At 49.1% G+C, this 19,945-nt stretch overlaps 1 protein-coding gene across 4 annotated transcripts in view; it reads left to right on the forward strand.

Moving 5' to 3' along the window:
- The window catches only part of ATXN2L (ataxin 2 like), a 767,539-nt gene that overhangs the window by 370,991 nt on the left and 376,603 nt on the right, over positions 1-19,945 (forward strand). For all 4 annotated transcript variants that reach the window (XM_085618994.1, XM_085618995.1, XM_085618996.1 and 1 more), the window contains one exon: positions 12,124-12,188. In XM_085618994.1, the coding sequence (XP_085475120.1) occupies positions 12,124-12,188 (65 nt within the window). The remainder of the gene's footprint in view (positions 1-12,123; positions 12,189-19,945) is intronic.

The following is a 19,945-nucleotide window of genomic DNA, read 5'->3' on the forward strand; positions in this document are numbered from 1 at the left end:
GCTTGCCGCCTTTGTTAGCTTCCCCAGGCCACTTGCTGCTTTCAGGAACTGGTCCCCACAGGTTCTAACCCCCACTTTGGGCAGGAGAGCCGGCGGGAAAAACAAGTGAGGAAGGGAGGTGTGCCCACCTCTGCCAACTCCATCATTCAGGTGGGGGAGGCGAGGTAAAGCACAACTCTGGGAAAGGCACATGCCCCCATCCCACTGGAGCCCAATGGGTCCCTTCCCCGGGGTGTACCCACCCCGGGGAAGGGACCCATTGGTCCCTGGCCTTCACCTACCTGTAACACCCCTAAATCTAGTATTTAGGGGCACCCTGAACCTTCCTTCCCCAGATTCCGGATTAGAAACTACAAGAAGGGCAAGAAGAACAAAGACCTGCCCTGCAGCTGCTAAAAGGAGGAAGACAACAACTGCTTTGGCCCCAGCCCTACCGGCCTGTCGACCCTCAGACCTGCTCCTGCTCCAGCGCGGCATCTCTCGTGGCCAGCAACCTCCCCAACCCCGGAGGACCTGGCTACCTTTTGGCTCTAAGCCCCTGGGACTCCCATGAGTAGAGGCTCTACTCGAAACCTATCTCTAACCCCTGGCAGCAGCCCGGAACCGCGAACCCAGCACACTCTGCACCAGCCGAGCCTGGCCAGTGCCGGAGTGAACAAAGACCCTGAGGATGACCCCACGGCGACTGTGACCCCGAGTCCGGCACCCAAGGACCTCCCTCGACATTCCTGAAGAAGCATGCAGCCTCAGAACCAGGTGCCCCCCCAACCGCGATCAACTGAGGGTAAGATTTCCCGACACCAAAGGCACCCCTGCACCCGGCGCCCCACGGCCCCCTGTGCCCAATCCCGGGGTACCTACCTATCCTCCAACTACCCAACTTACCTCTCGAAGTGGTGGTGGCACCTGAAGAGTCCTCGTCCCCGAGCTTGCAGTCTTTTTCCTAACCGGAGATTTCCCATTGACATCCATTGAGCGTCCGAAGGCTCAAAAGCACTCTGCACCCAGCCGCCCGAGTTGCCCTGGCAGTGAAAACTCTACTCCTTCCTACTTCCCCACTTGCCCTGAGTAAGTGACCAGGAGCCCAGCTCCCACAGCTGTGTGGCTTGCCGTTCAGCAGCCACCAAACAAGGCCCCCCCTATCCCTCATAGGATAACATTGGGCCTAACTCTCTCTGCACCCGGCCGCCCTAGAGCCGCTGAGGGTGAACCAACTGTACCTACCTGACCCTGGGAGACCCCTGAGTCTGTGCCCAGAACCTCAACTCTGCCAGTCGAGTAGTTACCCTTAAACCGCAAACTCTATTTTCCTCATAGGGTAACATTGACTGGCTTTTTCCTGAAATTTCTTCTAAGTGTGGACTTTTAGAATCTTCAAATATTCACCAGAAAATCAGCTGGGTGACACAAACGAATTTACTCAACTGTTCCTAGGTGAACTCCCAGTGCTGGATATCGATGCCCAGCACTGACTCTGAAAAATCTCTACAACTGTACTTACCCTTAACTCAATTTTCTTCCATAGGAAACCATTGACTTTTTTTCTGTGGAATTTCTTTTAAGTGTCGATTTCTGCAATCTTTAAATATTCTTCAAAAATCGTATAATATCTGAAAACGTAATTGCTTACCTGTTTTGGATAAAGGTCCCAGTACTGAGTCTAGGCACCCAGTACTGGATTACAAAAGTAACGAGAACATACTGTACCTGTAACCTGCATTTTCTTCCATAGGGAATCATTGATTGTTTTCTCTGAAATATTTTTTAAGTGTCAACTTTTAAAATAGCTAAATATTAGTTAAAAATCATAACAGTACTTAAGTCGACTTTCATCACTTGATTCTCAGAACTGACCCAGGACTGAATCTAGGATCCAGTCCTGGAATTCCAAAAGTAATCTAAAAAGTAATCTGTTGCAAATAACTTGAATTTACCATTGAGCTCAATGTATTGTTGTGTTTAAAAATATAGTTGCCTACTGCAACCTCTTGTAACTGTTTACTAAAATCTATTGCATATTGCAAAAGTATTTATATGAAACATCTACTGTTGAGAAAGTATATTTTAAATCCAAGTGTTGGTTCTAAAATAAAACAAGCATATATTTTTTATATATAAACCATTGGCCTAGAGTTCAGTTATTGAGTGTGTGAAACCATTTGCTGACTGAGGGTGTACAACAAATGCTTTACACTGTCCTCTGGTACTGCCTTACTGCTCGACCAAGCTACCACTTCAGAGAGTAAGGTTATACCTAACTTTAACCTCTGTCAAACCCTGGGGGACTGTGGACTCTGTACACCCTGTACCTATTAAGGAACAGTATATACAGAGCCACTTTCTCACACTGTACCCCTACAGTACCCAGGTCCATTCCTTGGCACTGTAAGTGCAATGCTGCCATTTTAAGAGTATATGGTGCAGGGAGATCGGCAAACACGAATTCCACAGCACCATGATGGCTCCACTGAAGACTGAGAAGTTTGGTATCAAACTTCTCAGCACATTAAACCCGCACTGATGCCAGTGTGGGATTTAATTTACAATGCACGACAGAGGGCATCTTAGAGATGCCCCCTGAACCTAACCTACAATCCACGTCTGGTCTGAGGAGCTGCCTAGGCTGCAACACAGCAGACATGTTGCTGGACCCCTGGGTAGAGAGCCCTCCGCTCTCCTGGGCCTGCAACAATGCACATCCTGTGTGAGGTGCTAGGTCTCCTCCCCCAGGATAGGCAGGGGGAGCTTCAAAGGCATGCCGCCTTTGTGAGCTTCTCCAGGCCACTTGCTGTACTCAGCAACTGGCCCCTACCGGTTCTAAATCCCCACTCTGGCGGGAAGACTGGTCGGAAACCCCAAGGAAGGACATGGGGTGTGGCAGCCTCTACCAACCCCACCCCTCAGGTGGGCGAGGCGAGGTGAAGCACATCTCCGGTCTCTCGCCATCTTGAAGATGGGGATCCCTGCCCAATCAGGACTAGGCCACTGCCCCCCTCCCACAGGAGAGTGGCAGGATAGGGGGTGTACCCACTCCAGGGCAGGGAACCAGTGGTCCCTGCCCTTTACCTACCTGTAACGCCCCTAAATTTAGTATTTTGGGGCACCCTGAACGTTCCTTCCTTCCTTAGATCCAGATTCCGAAACAGCAAAGAAGACCTGTCGTGCAGCTGCTAAAAAGAGGAAAACACCAACTGCTCTGGTCCCAGCCCTACCGGCCTGTTGACCCTCGAACCTGCTCCTGCTAAATCCCGGCATCTCCCGTGGCCAGCAACCTCAAACCCTGGAGGACCTGGCTATCTTGTGACTCTGAGCATCTGGGACTCCCACGAGCAGTGTCACTGCTCAAAGCAAGTAACTGACCCCTGGCATCAGCCAGGAACCGCGAACCCTGCACACTCTGCACCCGCCAAGCCTGGCCTGTGCTGGAGTGGACAAAGACCACGAGGACGTCCCCCCGGCGACTGTGACCCCAAATCCGGCACCCAAGGACCCACCTCGACGCTCCTGACGACGCCTGCAACCTCAGAACCAGGGGACCCCCCCCCCTCCTCCCAAGCACGATCAACAGAGGGTAAGATTTCCCGAAACCAAAAGGCACCCCTGCACCTGGCGCCCTGCGGCCCCCTGTGCCCAACTTCTGGGTACCTACCTATCCTCCAACTACCCAACTTAACTCTCGAAGTTGTGGTCACCTGTAGAATCTTCGTCCCCGAGATTGCATCCTTTGTTGGTTCTTGTGCTTCTCCATTGCAATCCATTGAGCGCCCGAAGGCTCAAAAGCACCCTGCACCGAGCCGCCCGAGTGCCCCTGGCTGTGCAACCTCTACACCTACCTACTTCCCCATTTGCCCTGAGCAAGTGACCAGGAGCCCAGCTCCCACAGCCGTTTGGCCTGCTAGTCAGCAGCCACCAACCAAGGGCCCCCTGCCTTCCATAGGATAACATTGGGCCTAACTCACTCTGCACCTGGCTGCCCCTGTGCCACTGAGGGTGTAACAACTGTACTTACCTGACCCTGGGAGACCGCTGAGTCTATGCCCAGAACCTTAACTCTGCCAGTCGAGTACTTACCCAAAAGCAGATAACTCACTTTTCTTCCATAGGGTAACATTGACTGGTTTCTCTGGACATTTCTTCAAAGTGTGGAGTTTCTAAACTTTAAAATATTCACCTAAAATCAACCGAGTAACAAACGGAAATACTCACCTGTTATTAGGAGAGATCCCAGTGCTTTATCTTGGTGCCCAGCACTGACCCTGCAAAGTAATTCTAAGCCTTACTTACCACTGACTAAAATTTCTCCCATAGGAAACAATTGACTGTTTTTCTGTGAAATTTCTTCTAAGTGTCGATTTTTGCAAACTACAAATGTTCTTTAAAAATCGTACCAACTGTGAAAACATAATTACTTACCTGTTTTAGATATATGACCCAGTACTGAGCCTAGGAGCCCTGCACTGGATTACAAAAGTAACGAGAACATACTTTACCGGTAACTTGAACTTTCTCCCATAGGAAACCATTGACTGTTTTTCTGTGAAATTTCTTCTGTCGATTTTGCAAACTTACAAATATTCGTTAAAAATCGCCTGTATAACTTAAATGCAGTTTCTCAACTGCTTACAGGTGGTAAACTAGTGCTGGATCCAGGATCCAACACTGACCTAGAAAAAGTAACCATAACCCCACTTACCCGCTAAGTTAATTTCCTTCCTTAGGATAACATTGGTAATTTGATTAGCAAATAGTTTCTAAGTGTCAACTTTTAAAATAGCTAAATATTGCTTAAAAATCACAATAGTAACTAAAACGTATTTAATCGTTTCCAAGAACTGTCCCAGGACTGAATCTAGGATCCAGTCCTGGAGTTAGAAAAGTAATCCTGAAAGCAATCAATTGCATATAACTTAAAATTCCCATTGAGCTCAATTTATTATTGTGAAATTGTGTTGCATATTGCAATAAACTGTAACTATTGCATTCAAAAGTCAATTGCCTATTGCAAAGTATTTGACTAAAGCATCTCATTCTGAGAAAGTATATTTTGATACCTATTGTTGGTTCTAAAATAAAACCACCATATATTTTTATGTTCGAGGCATGTGGGCTGCTGAATTCATATCTGTGCATAGATCGCCGCCTAGTGTTGGGTCCGGATGTTTGCACGTTGTTGTCCTGGAAGAGTCTTCGAAGTATCCTTGGATAGGTGACTCCTCCCATGGACTACAGTGCGCATGGGCATCCTCTCCATCCTCAGATTGTTTTTTTCCGCCATTGGGTTCGGATGTGCTATCTTAGCTCAAGTTAGGAAAAACTTTTGTCGAGGCCACAAGGCCTTTAGTTCGCGTCGGTACTGTTTATCGATCGGGTTTCGATACTTTTTGTTAGTTTACTAACTTTCAGCACCGACTTTGTTCGCTTTTGCCTGTCCATCGACTCTACTTCGACGATGGAATCCAGGACGCCATTCAAAAGGTGTCCGGTATGCAATGCGAAGTACCCACACATCGACGTCCATCCGGTGTGCAACAAATGCCTTTCGCCGGACCACGACGAATCGACATGTATGGCCTGTGCCCGGTTCCGTTCAAAGAAGACTCTGCGGAATCGTCGAGCGGCGAGGCTCGAAGCGCAGCACGCGGCACCGGCCCCAGCTGACATCTTCGACGAGGCTGACGACGTCGAAGAAGTAGAAGTCTTACCCTCCAGTCCCGTTTCCGAACACGAACACGAACCCGGATCGGACGAGGCCGACGAGTCACTCTTCCACAGAGGTGAAGACGACACCGAGGTAGGAGACGACGAGGAGGCCTTAGGAGCCGAAGAGAGTAGCTCCGATGATGAACAAGGCCTACCTGTTCAGACCGAAATTTCACCAGCGCCACAGACTATGGCTCCGGTCGAGGGATCGCCTTCGGGCCTTACCCGAGACCTATCACGCAGTCCTTCGGCCCCGCCCTCGGGCCCGGCCTCGGACGTTCAGCGGCAGCCATTACCGCTTAAGCCAGCTGGTTTCCCTTCCACGAAACCGAAACCGAAAGCTGCTCAGGTTCCTACGAAACCGAAACTGAAAGTGGCGCTAGTCGGATCGAGGCCTTCAACACCTTCGACGCCAGCGCACCGGGTCGGCACCGACCGCACCAAGAGAGACTTCGGTGCCGAACTCGAGACGGGCGACATGGGAGTCGACAAACGGAAGAAGGTCATCGGCGCCGACAAACCTGCCCGGTTACCGGCGTCGACGCCACCGACACCGAGGGCCGTCCCGCCTGCTACGCCTCGCAGCACTCCCTCGACGACACCAAAACCTCACGTGTCGAAGACGTCGACGGTGATCTCCGCACCTCGACTCGATGCGCCACGGGCGCAGAAGATATCTGCAGCCGCCTCGACGACCCTGGCGGGGGCCACGACCTCTAAGGCGCCCCGAGGACGGCCTGGCGCGATGCCAGGCTGCAGATCCAAGGACGCCCTCCAGGACCCGTCGGGTTCCGGTTCGGCTCCGGCGGTTTCGTCGGTGCCGACCAGCATTACCTTCGGCTTGCCTCCACCCACAATCCCGAAGGCGTTTCAACTCAGGACACAGGTCACCAAAACTGCGGTTACACCTGTCGAGCCGTCTCCGTCACACGTCATCGACGCCGACACTGGCAGGATGATTCTCCACGGCCGAAGGATAACTTCGGAACCGCCATTGGAGCCTTTCAGGATCCCGCTAAAGAGGAAGCTGCCTGTGGACTCAGAACCTCTCCTGTATGAACCCTTCTATTCACCCTACCAGGACCCACACCGGGCCTCCCCCACACGCTCCGACACGGATGCATTGGGGGACTACTTGGATGAACAAGTCCCCTACCATGTGGACACGGACCCTGATGACCAGCAGGACCCTGACCAAACTTGGGGCGACCCTGCAGACCCCAGTGCACCTCTTGATGCACAGGACACACAACTATATGGGCCAAAAACATCACCCACAGAGGATACTGCGGCGTTCAACGCTCTGATTGAACGTGCGGCAAACAACCATGATGTACAGCTTCACTCTGATATCATCGAAGATGACTTTCTAATGGACACCTTTGCATCCTCAGAAAGACATGTAAAGACTCTGCCAATGTTGAAGGGGGTCCTCAAGCCAGCCACTGACATTTTCAAGGAACCCACCAGGGCACAAGTGATAAACCCCAGGATCGATAAAAAATACAGATCAGCACCTGGGGATCCTACTTACATCAGAGGCCAATTACCACTCGACTCCATCGTTGTGGCGAATGCCCGCAAGAGGGCACACTCGCAGACAACGGGTGACGCTCCTCCCCCGGACAAAGAGTCCAAGGTGCTAGAGACCTCCGGCAAGCGAGTTGCCGCACAAGCTGCAAACATATGGCGCATAGCTAACACTCAAGCGCTCCTCGCTCGCTACGATAGAGCGCACTATGACACACTGGAGCAACTTCTTCAGCACCTCCCTGACCCCTACAAAGAAGGTGCAGAAATCCTTATCAGAGAGGGACAGCTACTCACAAATGCTGCCATTAAATGTGCACTAGACGCTGCAGACACGGCTGCCAGGGCCATCAACACTAGCGTCATCCTACGACGTCACGCCTGGCTACGTATCTCAGGATTCAAGCCTGAGGTACAAAACAATATACTCAATCAGCCCGTCAACCCCGACTTTTTGTTCGGACCTGAGGTTGACACCACCCTCGAGAAGATAAAAAAGGACACGGACACTGCAAAGTCCATGGGCGCCCTACAAACTCAGTCCTTTCGGAGCGGCTCCTTTCGTCGCCCCGGAAACAAGGGGGCAGGTAGAGGACAGGGGTCACAACAAACATATAACAAGGGTAATACGCAGACCACCTACGATAAGAACACCCGAGGTGGCTATCGTGGCTCCAGTACCAAGGGCAGAGGACGTGGCTACGGCAACACCAGGTCCTCCCCCAAGAACAAGCAGTGACGCCCTCTCCCTTCCTCCCGACCACATAACACCTGTCGGGGGAAGGCTACAACGGTTCCTGTCCACGTGGAACTCCATCACCACGGACAGGTGGGTCAAAGATATTATAAAACACGGTTACTGTCTGGAGTTAACTTCCACTCCACCCACAATACCACCAAGAAACCGTCCTATGTCCTCAGAGCACTTAACGCTCTTACAGCAAGAGGTAGAAAGTATGCTTCTAAAAGGCGCTATCGAGCTCGTACCCATCCACGAGCAGGGCACGGGGGTTTACTCCCTCTACTTCTTAATTCCAAAAAAGGACGGGTCGCTCAGGCCTATATTAGACCTGAGACCCCTGAACCAGTACATTCTTTCAGAGCACTTTCACATGCTCACTCTACAGCAAGTCCTTCCGCTTCTCAAGCAGGGAGACTTCCTAGCATCACTGGACCTCAAGGATGCGTACTTCCACATACCCATCCACCCCTCACACAAAAAATACCTCAGGTTTACTGTTCAGGGGCAGCACTATCAGTTCAAAGTCCTTCCCTTCGGCGTGACAACAGCGCCCAGGGTTTTCACGAAGTGCCTAGCTACGGTGGCAGCACACTTACGGAGGCAGCATATACACGTCTACCCCTACCTAAACGACTGGCTCGTTCAAGCGAAGTCGGCCCAGCAATGTGCAAGCCATATGTCCCGCACCATTCACCTTCTTCACAGTCTGGGATTCTCACTAAATTACCCAAAGTCCCATCTCCAGCCCGCACACGTACAACAGTACCTGGGCGCGACTATAGACACTCTGGCGGCCTCAGCTCAGCCAAGTTTAGTGAGGATCAACAGCATACAACTGCTGATCTCCAAGTTCAAACACAATCACTCGCTTCCAGCGCGAGTGTTTATGCAGTTGATAGGCATGATGGCCTCCTGCATCTTCATAGTCCCGCACGCGAGATTACATATGCGCCCACTTCAGGAGTGCCTAGCACGTCAGTGGAATCAGGCTCAAGGACAGTTGAAAGACCTAGTGTTGGTGAGCGGTCGGGCATACAACTCTCTGCATTGGTGGAATCCACAAAACCTTTGCAAGGGGCGACCGTTCCAAGAGCCTGTTCCACAAATAGTACTGACAGCGGACGCGTCTCTCCAGGGATGGGGAGCTCATGTACTACACTACACAGTGCAGGGACTATGGACGACACAACAGAAGAAGATGCACATCAACCTTCTGGAACTGATGGCAATCTTCCTGGCCATGAAGGCTTTCAAACTACATCTGTGCAACAAGGTCGTGTTGATCCGGACGGACAACATGACCGCAATGTACTACATACAGAAACAGGGAGGGACACACTCTCCACAGTTGTCTCATCCGGCTCAGAGCATGTGGAAGTGGGCCATTCAGAGGAACATGTTCCTCATGGCAGAACACCTCCCCGGCAAGGACAACCAGATGGCGGATCTGCTCAGCAGACACAGCCACCAGATGCACGAGTGGGAGTTACACCCATCAGTACTCCAACCGTACTTCCAGCAGTGGGGTCACCCAGAGATAGACCTATTCGCGACAAGCGAAAACGCAAAATGCCAAAGCTTCGCCGCCAGATTCCCACATCCGCAGTCGCAGGGCAATGCGATATGGATGAACTGGTCCGGCAGATTTGCGTACGCTTTTCCCCCAGCACCGTTGATACCGCTGGTGGCTCGCAAACTCCGACAACACTCCCTGACACTCGTCCTAGTTGCTCCCACGTGGGCACGCCAGCCGTGGTACACCACCTTCCTCGAACTTTCCGTGGTACCGCATCAAAGGCTGCGGATCAAACCCGCGCATTTGACGCAGAACCATGGAGAGGTTCAGCACCCAGATCCGCAACAGCTGAACCTGGCGATCTGGCTCCTGAAGTCCTAGAGTTTGGCTATCTCAATCTGCCACCTGACTGCATGGACATCATCAAGGAGGCCAGGAGACCCACTACAAGAGCTTGCTATGCAGCCAAATGGAAAAGGTTCGTCATTTATTGCGGTAATAATGACATTAACCCGCTGGACGCATCCATCCACGACATCATATGTTACCTCTTACACCTATACCGATGCAATCTGGCGTACACCTCTATACGTGTCCATTTGACCGCAATATCAGCCTATCTGCAAACCAGGCAGCACCTCTCTCTATTCAGAGTGCCTGCCATCAAAGCATTCTTGGAAGGACTCAAACGAGTCATTCCACCTAGTCACCCACCGGCTCCAATGTGGAACCTCAACTTGGTCCTCACACGCCTGATGGGTCCACCCTTTGAACCTCTACACTCATGCGAGATTCAATTCCTTACCTGGAAAGTAGCCTTCCTGGTAGCGATCACTTCCCTAAGAAGAGTTAGTGAACTCCAGGCACTAACCGTTCAAGAGCCATTTATTCAGGTTCACGCCAACAGGGTCGTACTACGTACCAACCCCAAATTCATGCCCAAAGTAATATCGCAGTTCCACATGAACCAGACTATTGAACTGCCCGTTTTCTTCCAAAACCCACAAACTGTTGCAGAGCGGGCATTACATACACTAGATGTACGGAGGGCCCTCATGTACTACATTGACAGGACTAAACCCTTCAGGAAGACGAAACAACTATTCGTTGCCTTTGCCCCACACCACAAAGGTAACGCCATCTCCAAAGCAGGGATAGCCAGATGGATAGTTAAGTGTATTCAAATCTGTTATCAAAAGGCAAAACGCACATTAACTATTCCACCACGAGCCCACTCAACACGCAAGTTGGGGGCTTCCATGGCCTTCCTAGGAAATATTCCCCTGCATGATATATGCAGAGCAGCCACATGGTCCACTACACACACATTTACAAAACACTATTGCGTAGATGTGCAGTCAAAACAGCAGGCAGCTGTAGGACAGGCTGTTCTCAAAACACTTTTTCAGACCGCTGCAGCTGGCACGGGTAGCCGCCGCCAATAGAGGGCACTGCTATGTATTCTATGCACAGATATGAATTCAGCAGCCCACATGCCTCGAACTGAATATGCTACTTACCAGTATGCATCTGTTCTTGGCATGTAGGGCTGCTGACATTCATATCGCCCTCCCTCCTCCCCGGCGCCTGTCGCAGCTGCAGCTCTCAGAATTATTGCAAGCATGGTCATCACTTTCTGTATCTACTCCATCACTGCCACAATGGCGAAAAACAATCTGAGGATGGAGAGGATGCCCATGCGCACTGTAGTCCATGGGAGGAGTCACCTATCCAAGGATACTTCGAAGACTCTTCCAGGACAACAACGTGCAAACATCCGGACCCAACACTAGGCGGCGATCTATGCACAGATATGAATGTCAGCAGCCCTACATGCCAAGAACAGATGCATACTGGTAAGTAGCATATTCAATACAAACCATTGGCCTAGAGTTCAGTTCTCGAGTGTGTGAGACCATTTGCTGACTGAGTGTGTACAACAAATGCTTTACACTGTCCTCTAATACTGCCTTACTGCTCGACCAAGCTACCACTTTAGAGAGTAAGGTTATATCTAAGTTTGGCCTCTGCGAAACCTCTGGGGGCTGTGGACTCTGTACACACTGTACCTATTTGGGAACAGTATATACAGAACCACTTTCCTACAGTGCCGAGAACACTTTTAACTGCAACGCCCACTGGTTAGCCACCGTTTTGGGAGAGTACTGCTATACAGTCTATGCAAAGCATGTGTATCTACAGCACACATGCATCGAACGGATTGTCTTACTTATCCTTACAGGGTATGTTCTTTGCATGTAGATATGTAGATTCACATGCGCCCTCCCTCGTCTCCGGTCACCAATGGAGTCAGTGGCCAAGTGTACTATCACCAAATTAGTCCCCTTACCTAGCGACTGAAAAATACTTCTTAGAAGAAAAACAACTTGCAAACATCCGGACCCAACACTAGATTCCAGGGGTATGCAAAGCATGTAAATCTACAGCTCTACATGCCAAGAACAGGTGCTTACAGGGTAAGTAACCTAATCCAAAATGGACTTTCCTCTGTTCATAAAGACTTCTAAAGCACATCGCCATTAGGAGGACTGTGTTGGAAAACCGGTCTCTTGATTTTGTAATATTTTCTTATGTCCGTAAGTCCCCTGATAGTCTTCTTTATCCACTATTACAGGGTTGCAGATTGATCAAAAGAGGAACCAGCTGGAGGAGCTGAGGAAGTTTGGAGCAGATTTTAGGGTAAGTTTGTGTCTCAGTTGCTTTGTGTTCTGGATTCCACCATGGCAGATTATTTTTCAATTCAAGTAGCAATTCTCTTTAAGTTGGGTACTCAACCTACACAGTGCTTTAGTGATTCATGAGTAGACTAATCTGTAAGGGGTCAAACGAAGGAAAGCTTATAATATACACCTATTGGTACATCTAAAGCGGGCATTTTCCATTTTGGTTAATGGATCCCAGAGTCCTATGAAATTGTGAAAATGTCTTTACATCTGCATTAGGAGCGACTAGATAAAATGTCTTTGGCATTTGTTTTCGAAATGCTGTGCTATCCAGTGGAGGTGTGCCTTCTTGTCACTTATTTTTTTTTTTTTTTTTTTTTTTAAATTACACAGTTTTATATAGCACAAACTTGACCCGAAGCTATCTGGTATCAGAGCGCTTTACATGAACACCAGTTGCTTTACAGGAGGACACAATCATTGTTGTTAGGCATGGGGAGATTAAGTGATTTGCCCAGGATCACATGATGTTGCACATCCTTGCCGAGACTCGAACCCGGTTCCCCAGATTTGAGGTCGACCACCCTAGCCGTTGGGCCACATCCTCTCCCCTCTGTTAAGCATCTGAGCTGTGCTCTAATTACTGGGATACCCAAAATGCGGTGACTACTGCCTTCCGAATTCAGTCGGAGTGATGAATTGCTTTTTTTTTTTTTTAAATACGTGTTTATTCTGATTTTCTACATGACTACAGGTTCAAGGCATGTGCTGAATATACACATGCTTTGCATACTCTTGCAATCTAGTGTTGTGTCTGGATATTTGCATGTTGTTTTTCTTTGAAGAAGTTGTGAGAAAGTGCCATCTTTCTTGCATGGTATGCCCCGACTTTTTTCTGAATTGCAGATGTACTTTGAGTGTGCCCTGGGATCCTGCCAACCAGGTACCCAGGGCCTGTGTTCCTTCCCTAAAACTGTGTTAAAGCCTAAACCCAATTGGCGTCTCTGTAAATGGTACACTAGGTACCCAGGGCCTTGTGACCAGAGAAGGCACCTAAGGGCTGCAGCACTTATTGTGCCACCCATAGAGGCCCTGTACCCTGACAGACACGCACACACACGCACGCGCACCCCCCCCTTTGCAGGCTGAGTGTCTGGGTGCAGAACAAAACAGTCGACATGGCACACATTCCTGTGTGCCATGCCCACAACACACACTGCCCTGGCATACATCAGCCACCCCTCTAGCTGGGTGCTCTATGCCAGTGGTGTGGGTACAGATGCATATGAGCCCTGTAAGTGCTGCCATTTAAGAGTATATGGTGCTAGGAGATCGTCAACACGAACTCCACAGCACCATAATGGCTGCACTGAAGACTGAGAAGTTTGGTATCAAACTTCTCAGCACAATAAACCTGCACTGATGCCAGTGTGGGATTTAATGTACAATGCATGACAGAGGGCATCTTAGAGATGCCCCCTGAACCTAACCTACAATCCACGTCTTGTCTGAGGGGCTGCCTAGGCTGCCACACAGCAGACATGCTGCTGGACCCCTGGGGAGAGAGCCATCCGCTCGACTGGGCCTGCAACAGTGCACATCCTGGGCGAGGTGCTAGGTCTCCTCCCCCAGGATGGGCAGGGGAAGCTTCAAAGGCATGCCACCTTTTGTGAGTTTCTCCAGGACACTTGCTGTACTCAGCAACTGGCCCCTACCGGTTCTGACCCCCACTTTGGCGGGAAGACTGGCCGGAAACCCCTGGGAAGGAAAGGGGGTGGGCCAGCCTCTGCCAACCACACCCCTCAGGTGGGGGAGGCGAGGTGAAGCCCCACTCCGGGCTTTCGCCATCTTGAAGATGGGAAGCCCTGCCCAATCAGGACTAGGCTACTGCCCCCCTCCCACAGGAGAGTGTCAGGATAGGAGGTGTACCCTCCCCAGGAAGGGGACCCATTGGTCCCTGCCCTTTACCTACATGTAACGCCCCTAAATTTAGTATTTAGGGGCACCCTGAACCCTCCCTCCTCAGATCCAGATTCCGAAACAAGGAAGAACAAGGAGACCTGCCGTGCAGCTGCTAACAAGAGGAAGACACCAAGTGCTTTGGCCACAGCCCTACCGGCCTGTTGCCCTTCGAACCTGCTCGTTCTGAACCCCAACATCTCCAGTGGTCAGCAACCTCAAAAACCCCGGAGGACTGGACTGCCTTGTGACTCTGACTACCTGGGACTCCCACGAGCAGTGGTATTGCTCAAAGCAAGTAACTGACCCCTGGCATCAGCCAGGAACAGCGAACACTGCACACTCTGCACCCGCCAAGCCTGGCCTGTGCCGGAGTGGACTAATACCACGAGGATGTCCCCCGGCGACTGACCCCGAATCCACCACCCAAGGACCCACCTCGACGCTCCGGACGATGCCTGCAGCCTCAGAACCAGGGCCTCTCCAACCGCGACCAGCAGAGGGTAAGATTTCCCAGCGCCCTGCGGCCCCCTGTGCCCAACTCCTGGGTACCTACCTATCCCCCAACTACCCAACTTACCTCTCGAAGTGGTGGTCGCACCTGAAGAATCTTCGTCCCCGAGTTTGCAGCCTTTGTTCGTTCTTGAGCTTCTCCATTGCAATCCATTGAGCGCCCGACGGCTCAAAAGCGCCCTGCACCCAGCCGCCCGAGTGCCCCTGGCAGTGCACACTCTACTCTACTTCCCCATTTGCCCTGAGCAAGTGACCAGGAGCCCATCTCCCACAGCAGCGTGGCCTGCTAGCCAGCAGCCACCAACCAAAGGCCCCTGCATCCCATAGGATAACATTGGGCCTAACTCACTCTGCACCCGGCTGCCCCTGTGCCGCTGAGGGTGTAGCAACTGTACTTACCTGACCCTGGGAGACCGCTGAGTCTATGCCCAGAACCTTAACTCTGCCAGTCGAGTACTTACCCAAATGCCGATAACTCACTTTTCTTCCATAGGGTAACATTGACTGGTTTCACTTGGAAATTCTTCTAAGTGTCGAGTATTGAAACTTGAAAATATTAATCTAAAATCAGCCGAATTACGAAAACGAAATTACTCGCCTGTTATCAGCAGAGATCCCAGTGCTGGATCTTGGTGCCCAGCACTGACCCTGAAAAGTAATTAACTTGATTTTCCTCCATAGCAGTGGTTCCCAAACTTTTGACTCCTGAGGACCACCATTGAGTCACCACTGGAAGCCGGGGACCCCTAAGCAATTTGTAGGATTCAATTTCAAACATTAAAACAGTAATTCGAAAACAATTAACACACGTGTGCACACAAAACAAATACTAGAATTACAAATGATTTTATGTGCCTATTTACAAGCCCCTATCACCACGGGAACATCACTTTTTGAGACGTTTCCGTGGCGATAGGGGCTTTGCCTTATTTACAAGGCAGCATTAAGCCACTTAACGTGGCTTAACGCTGCCTTGTAAATAAGACCCCCTTTCACCCAATGCTTAGCGTTAAAGGGGTGGGCAGTGGGTGTTGCGGTGGGCGTTTCCCCTGCAACACCAATTGATTTTGACGCGGCCCCCTATTTACAAGGGCAGCGTAAATTGGAGGCAGCGCCAAAATTAAGACCAGGGAAAACCTGGTCTTAACTTGGCGAAACAAGGAGAAATGCTTCATTTCTCCTCGTTTTTGCAAAACGCCTTGGATTGTTTGTTCAGGAAGGTGACTCTTCCTGCACATCAACAATCTTAAAAAAAAAAAAAAAAAATAGGACATTTTGTAACTTCCATATGTGCTGCCTTAAGCAGCACACGTAGTAGTGACAAACCGACATTTCAAAATGCGCCGGAAGGGGGACCTTCCTGTACATAAACAATCTTCCCCTGTTAAGTGTACCGCCAGCGCAGGGGAAACGCAGAGCTGCACCATATTCTTGTAAATATGGTGCAGCCCTGCGTTTCTTAAGTGGCGCAGTGTGTTGTTAAGCCAAGGAGGCTAACGACACTCTCCGCCACTTCTGTTGTATTTTATATTGAAAGAATTTGCAAGAAAACGAAAAAAGTTAATGGGAAGGTTGGTGCTGCATCTCTGTGACTAACTTTTCAATGGTTGGTTTTATTTCGCAGTACGAGGCTCCTGATCCTACCAGGGCCAGACTGGAAATCCAAAGCAGCCCTGGCAAATGATTTCAGACCAGTCTCCATACGGTGCACACCAAGTGCAGTGAGTGAGCCTGACCACTACAAAGGGGGCTTTGCGAGGCTCTTCCCCCCCCCCCCCCCCCCAAAAAACATTTAGGAAACAATGGTTCAGTCTACAACACATTTATCATTATTATTGAATTGTATTTGCTTTTAAAGAACAGTAAATGTAGACCGGACTATGCACCAGAATACGACAATCTTTCTGGGTGCTCTTCAATGATTCCCCCACTATCACCCTCCAACAGTGCTTCTCATCTCCCCATAGCCCCTCTGTCACCTGTATTTCATTTTTTATAGCATCTCTCATACCATTGTAGAATGTCAGAGCACTTTACATCACACACATATAGAGACAGTGAATCATACGTGTAAATCAGTGTATAGAAAATGTTACATAAGGCAAAGGGGTCTACAAGGTGTAGAATTCACATGTCATTCATACTGGTACGCATTTTTAAAGAGTACTTGGTCTGGAGAAGCACAAACTCAGGATTCAGAACATAAAACAGTATTGACTTGAACAATAAAAATGTATTTCCACCCAAATAAACCTTTTTAGCAGCATCAGGATAATGAAAGACTGGGAAAAAACATAAGTCACTAACTTGTACCTTGCAGTTTGCAAGCAGCTGTTTGATGACAGTTTATAGGTCACTGTGCTAGATTACGATTGTCACTTATGAACTGCACAGTAACAAAATAATCTTACTGACAAAAGTAGTAACCCACTGACCTATGCATATAAAATACTGTTTTTTAAAATTCATGGTACACATTCTTTGCAGTAGGCATATTAACCCTCTGTGCTACATTAGATAAGTCAAAGCTGCCACTGGACAGAACTCTCATATCTCTCCAGCAGGGACATTAATCATTGGTGTTATCTTGACACTTATATTGTTCTTTGAAAACTGCTAATTAAACAAGATACTTTGCAGTGCTTTCAAAACTGCCGGCTGCGGACCCCCTAGGAATGTGTCAGGGACCCCTGGGGGTTCGCAGACCGCAGTTTGGGAAACACTGCTCCATAGGATGACATTGCCTGGTTTTCACCAGAAATTCTTCTAATTGTCGATTTTGCAAACTTACAAAATTGCCTGTACAACTAAATCACATTCTTTCAACTGTTCACAGGAGATGTCCCTGTGCTGGATCCAGGATCCAACACTGAGTTAGAAAAAGTAACCATAACCCCACTTACCTGCTAAGTGAATTTCCTCCCATAGGATAACATTGGTGATTCTATGTGAAAAAGTTTGTGTCCACTTCTAAAATACAATAATATTCCTTAAAAATCATAACTGTAACCAAAACGTTTTAACTCAACTGTTTATAGGAGATGTCCCAGGACTGAATCTAGGATCCAGTCCTGCGGTAAGAAAAGAAATCCAAAAAGTAATCTATTGCATTTAACTAGAAATTCCCATTGAGCTCAATGTATAATTGTTTGAAATTGTGTTGCCTATTGCAACAACTGTAACATTGCATTCAAAAGTCTATTGCCTATTGAAAAGTATTTATCTAAAGCATCTCATCCTGAGAAAGTATATTTTGATACCTATTGTTGGTTCTAAAATGAAACAACTATATATTTTTATACAAAACCATTGGCCTAGAGTTCAGTTCTTGAGTGTGTGAGACCATTTGCTGGCTGAGTGTGTACAACAAATGCTTTACACTGTCCTCTGATACTGCCTTAGTGCTCGACCAAGCTACCACTTTAGAGAGTAAGGTTATATCTAACTTTAGCCTCTGCCAAACCTCTGGGGACTCTGTGCACACTGTACCTATTTGGGAACAGTATATACAAAGCCACTTTCTTACACCATCTATCTACCTGTTGTTCCAACTTCACTATGGCAATGCCGTAATGCTCGCGAACCACAACCTTAGGATTACGGTGGATCCATATCCCTAAATATTTTAGAGTCCGTGGTCCAAATGAGGGGAAATTCAAGTTTGTGCGGGATAGTGCTGTCCGTCAGTGACCTTACCACAGACTTAGACCAATTAATATGGAGGCCAGAGAAACGGGCAAAGCGAATATATTCCCGCAGGACTGGCGCTAAATAAGTATGGGGCTCCCGTATAAACAACAACTTATCATCTGCATAGAGAGATATGATGTCAGGCCTGTGAAAAAAAATTGAGAGCTGCGCGCTTGTGGGATTGTCTAATTAGACAGGCTAGAGGCTCCAGTGTCAGAGCAAACAGAGGTGACAGTGGGCACCCCTGCCGTGTCCCCCTGGTGATTGGTATCGGATCTGATGTGTAACCTTGCACCCGCGCCGTAGGCCCAGTATACAATAAGCGTATCCAGTTAATAAAGGGAGGCGAGAATCCCATCTGCTGTAGCACATAAAATATATATCCCCATTCTATTGAATCAAATGCCTTTGCGGCATCAAGCATGACTGCCGCTAATTCTGGGTTAAGAGAGTGAAGTGTAGCAAATAGCATCCGTAAATTGTTGGATGTAGAGCGCTGCGGAATGAAGCCAGACTGGTCCGGTAAGGCCAGATTTTGCATGAGCGGCTGAAGTCAATTAGCCAATATCTTCACCAAAATTTTTACATCTATATTAATAAGGGACAGAGGCCTGTAAGAGTCACCGCTAGTATGGGATTTATCTCTCAAGTATTGTCATGAGTGCTTCGCAGAGTGATGGCGGTAGCTTGCCTTTGTCATACGCTTCTGCATATACTTCTAATAAATAAGGGGCAATTTCTTCAGCATAAGCCTTGTAAAATTCACAAGGGAAGCCATCTGTGCCCGGCGCCTTCCTATTATGTAATGTTTTAATTGCCATGCGAATATCTTCTTCCGTAATTGGTTGATTTAGGTATTCGCTTTGCCCATTAGAGAGCCATGCAATAGAAATCTGCAATAGGTACCCCTCAAGTTCAGTAAAGTCAGTCTCACCCTGGGAGGTGTACAGTCTCTCATAGAATCGCCTACATTGATTTACTATATCTGGAACACTATAATAGTTGTGACCCTCCTCATCTGTGATTTTGGTAATCTCCCTCTCCAGACGGTGTTTAATCTTATTTGCTAAATTATGTCCTGGCCTGCCACCCTTGCCTTATGCGCCTGCTCTATGCCGCTTAGAGATATACCTCCTGTTCAAGGCATATGAGCTGCAGATTACACACTGTGCATAGATCGCCATCTGGTGTTGGGCCCGGATGTTTCCAGTTGTTTTTCCTCTTGTAAAGTCTTTGGAAGTCACGAGGTATGTGACTCCTCCTTTGGATCATATTGCGCATGGGCGTCTGCTCCATCCTCAGATTGGTTTTTCCTGCCATCAGGCTCGGATGTGTTCTTCGCGCTCCGGTTCCGAACCGTTTCAGTTCTTCTGATCGGCGCGCAATCCTTTCCCTTTCCGCTGTATTGTTTTGATCGCGATCTCCACACTCGATGCAACTCATCATTCGAAGTCTTCGATTCTGGTCGTCGACTAAGGCCTTCGGGCCTACCTGGCCTCTTGTCCTGGCTGATGGAAAGGACGCCATTCAAAAAATGTCCTCGATGTGGGTCGAAGTTTCCCCACACCGATCTACATGAGGTGTGCAACCTCTGCCTCTCCCCAGAACACG

The sequence above is a fragment of the Triturus cristatus genome, chromosome 7 (genome assembly GCF_964204655.1).
Source record: "Triturus cristatus chromosome 7, aTriCri1.1, whole genome shotgun sequence".
Taxonomy (NCBI): Eukaryota; Metazoa; Chordata; class Amphibia; order Caudata; family Salamandridae; genus Triturus; species Triturus cristatus.